General features: G+C 54.7%; 1 protein-coding gene across 1 annotated transcript in view; it reads left to right on the top strand.

The window, feature by feature from the left end:
- SIK2 (salt-inducible kinase 2) overlaps window positions 1-2,777 on the top strand; it is a 166,292-nt gene extending 163,515 nt beyond the window's left edge. The window contains exon 19 of the mRNA XM_014540099.1: window positions 1-2,777. This exon is cut by the window's left edge and continues 44 nt beyond it. Coding sequence (XP_014395585.1) covers window positions 1-308 — 308 coding nt within the window. The 3' untranslated portion in view covers window positions 309-2,777.
- Window positions 2,778-3,149: the final 372 nt, after the last annotated feature.

Genomic DNA, 3,149 nt, shown 5'->3' on the forward strand with positions numbered 1-3,149 from the left:
CGCCACCGCCACCGCCACCACCACAACAGTCGGGAGCTGCCACAGCGTCCTTACAGTTCTCCTATCAGACTTGCGAACTGCCAGGCACCGCCTCCCCTGAGCCAGAATACCCCACTCCCCATCAGTACCCCCTGGACGGAGCCCAGCAGGGCGGCGTGGCAGCGCCAGACTGTCCCAGGAGCTCGGGGCTGCAGGAGGACCCCTCCAGCTACGACCCGCTCGCCCTCCCCGAGTTCCCTGGGCTCTTTGATTGTGAAATGCTGGAGGCCGTGGACCCGCAGCACAGTGGCTACGTCCTGGTGAACTAGCCCCGGCCCGGAAGTGGGACAGGTCCAGCGTAGGAAGCACGTGTGTTTTTATTTCTATTTCAGCCTTTTACATTTAAAGCTTATTTTCTGTCCTCTCCCGAAAGGGGAGAACCAACTTGCCCAACTGGAATCGGAGGCCTGGCCAGGTGGCTGTCGCTCCCTCTTGGCTCGGTCCCTCACGGCTCCCGGTGGCCCACGCTGGCACACAGCTGTGCCGGGTGGAGCAAGCTCTCACGGAGACGCCGACAAACGTTTTATAAGACATCCAGACCTCGGTTTTATACAGAACTACACCATTACCAAGGGAGACTGGTGAACGCAGGGAGATGTGGGGGGAAGAGGCAATATTTTTCACTGACGCCAGGAGCAACATGCTTAAAGGCACAGCAAGATACGTAATGAATGTGATGCACAGGACATAAGGGAAGGCTGTGCTTTGTCGCCGAAGCATAAGTTCTGAGCTGCTGATGCACGTTGTCCCCAAGCCCATCGCCGAGCATCGAGCGTGAGCTGTTTCAGGGGCCACTACCTACCAGCTGGTACTAAGCCCTACGGCAGCGTCTCCCAGAGCAGCAGCCTCTTCAGAAGGCGCCGTGGGTCACAGACGCAGAGGGCTCGGGGCTCCGGAGATGTCGCCTGGAGAACCCACAGGACCCACCACAGGGGGCTGGGCCGAGGACCTCGAGGAGCCATCGGCGCAGAGCCCTGGGCCAGGAAGGCGGGGGCTTCCCACAGACCTGTGGGGACTTCCGGTCGGACAGTCGGCCTTTAGGGGACAGGACGTGGTGTCTCTTCAAATGTAGTAACTACTTTGACTTCACACTATATTATTGTTGCTAGTAGTTTACTGAGCTTTGTATATTCGGACAGTTTCATAGAGGACTTAGAAATTTTAAGAACAAGAAGAATGAACTCTTCTCTCCCATGTGAAGTGGTAGTGCCGTGCCTTTTCCCGGATCATGCTTTAATTATTTCTTTTCTGTAGAAACCAAGTTTCCATTCATGTCAATGCTAAATCCAAAGTCACTTCAGTTTGTTTTCCACTGTGTGGGAATCGCATTCTTCATTCCCTTAAAGTTTGACTTGTAATGAAATGTTAGAGTATTACAGCAATATTCAAAACCACAGATGTCAGCCACGGAAGCAAATCATCTGCCAAACTCACTGTATTACTAACAAAACTTAACCCTTGCAGTTCATTCATCAAAATAAGTAAGAAATAGATGCTACAGCCAGTTAACTGTGTACTGAGTCACCTGTCATTTGGACAGTCACATCCACGCATTACAAGTTCAGTGTTAGTTACAGAGGCTCACTGCTCTCCTGTCGGCAGGTGAATGCACTAGGCACAGGCTTCTTCCCTACAGCACGGAGCGGAGCCACCACACAGCTGCGTCCAGGACGCCTTTCCTCTTGTAGTGTGTGTCCCGGGCAGGTGAGGAGGAGCCGGAGGCTCTGAGTCCTGTTCTGCCCCCACCTGCCCAGCCCCTCGCGGGCTGGTAACTTGAGCAGCCTTGTTCCTGGCTCCCCCTGGGACACTGCGTGGGGCCCTGGGCGTGGGCAGGACCTGGTCAGCAAGGGCGGCTGCGGGGAGGGCGGGCGGTCATGTCTGTGAGTGAGGAGCACATGTGAAAGCGGGAGGACGAATTCTGTTCCTCGGTGATGGTTCACCCCTCCTCGTGCTTAAGATGGATGATTTCGTGAAATATTTCATTTAAGAGATCCTTCTGTTAAGGCCTCTAATCTGTTTTAAGTCTTTGCAGAATATGCCACTTATAAAACAGGGCTTAATTTGTTTAGACTGAAGGATGTTTTCCCAAAATTACTATCGAAGTGCTGTAATATTTATGAAACTTAAATCCTTCCATAGTGAACATGGGGGCTGCTCGTTTCACGCACAGGAGGGGCGTGGTCACAGGAGGGCAGCAAGGCCAGGAGCCCGTTAGCCAGGACACCCAGGCTGTGCCAGGCAATCAGGCCGACGGGGGCGGGGTGGGGGGTGGGCAGCAGAGAGGCTGTTGGAAGCCGAGGGACCCAGAGACAGACCTCGGCAAGCACCCAGCGGTGGCCAGGCCCGTCGGGGACAGGCCCCCATCTGGTGCAGTGGCCTGAGCTGGGCCAGGGGTGTGAGCTCCTGTTTGCTTTTCCGTTTCTTGTGCATTTCAAGCAGAAATCAGTAAGTCCCATAACCCTCTGTCTTCACTGACACAGGCTGGTGGGGGAGACGGTCTGCAGCAGTAGGGGTTTCCCAGCCCTGCCCCCTCAGCAGTGCTCCCCACACAGACACTACATGGCACTGGGACGGCTCCTCGCTGCTGCCCGCTGACCGGGCTCCCGGCGCTCCGCGTCGGCGGCGTGTGCACCATTGCATGGGCATCGTTGGCTTTGTTAGCGTGTAAACCAGGCTCCTCTGAAGAGACTTGGGGGAGATGAACATGAGGTAAAAATTTCATTCAGCAAACAGTGCAATATGTGTGGTACTTTATTTTTTGTTTTTGTCCTTTTCTTAATCCAGGGTTAGTCTCTATTTTGGGAAAAATGCAATAATTCTGCAATTTCCAGTTGGCAAGAACGTCTCTAGTTTGTACATGCCACTGACATGCTGGGCTCAGCAAGGCGCATAGAGCGTGTCCCTCGGGTGCCACCTCGGCCCTCCCAGGCCTGCTGTGCCCTCTTGCTGCCTGGGGCACAGGGCCAGAGGGTCTCCTCACCAGCCACCCGAAAGTATCTTCATGAGAAGCCCCGGGGCCCACGGGGAGGAACTAGGAAAGGAGGACTAAAGGGTCTGTCAGTTCTTATGTGAACAAAACCCCTTCCTTTCTGAACCAGCCGCCTCCCAGG

This window comes from Myotis brandtii, unplaced genomic scaffold (genome assembly GCF_000412655.1).
Source record: "Myotis brandtii unplaced genomic scaffold, ASM41265v1 scaffold105, whole genome shotgun sequence".
Taxonomy (NCBI): Eukaryota; Metazoa; Chordata; class Mammalia; order Chiroptera; family Vespertilionidae; genus Myotis; species Myotis brandtii.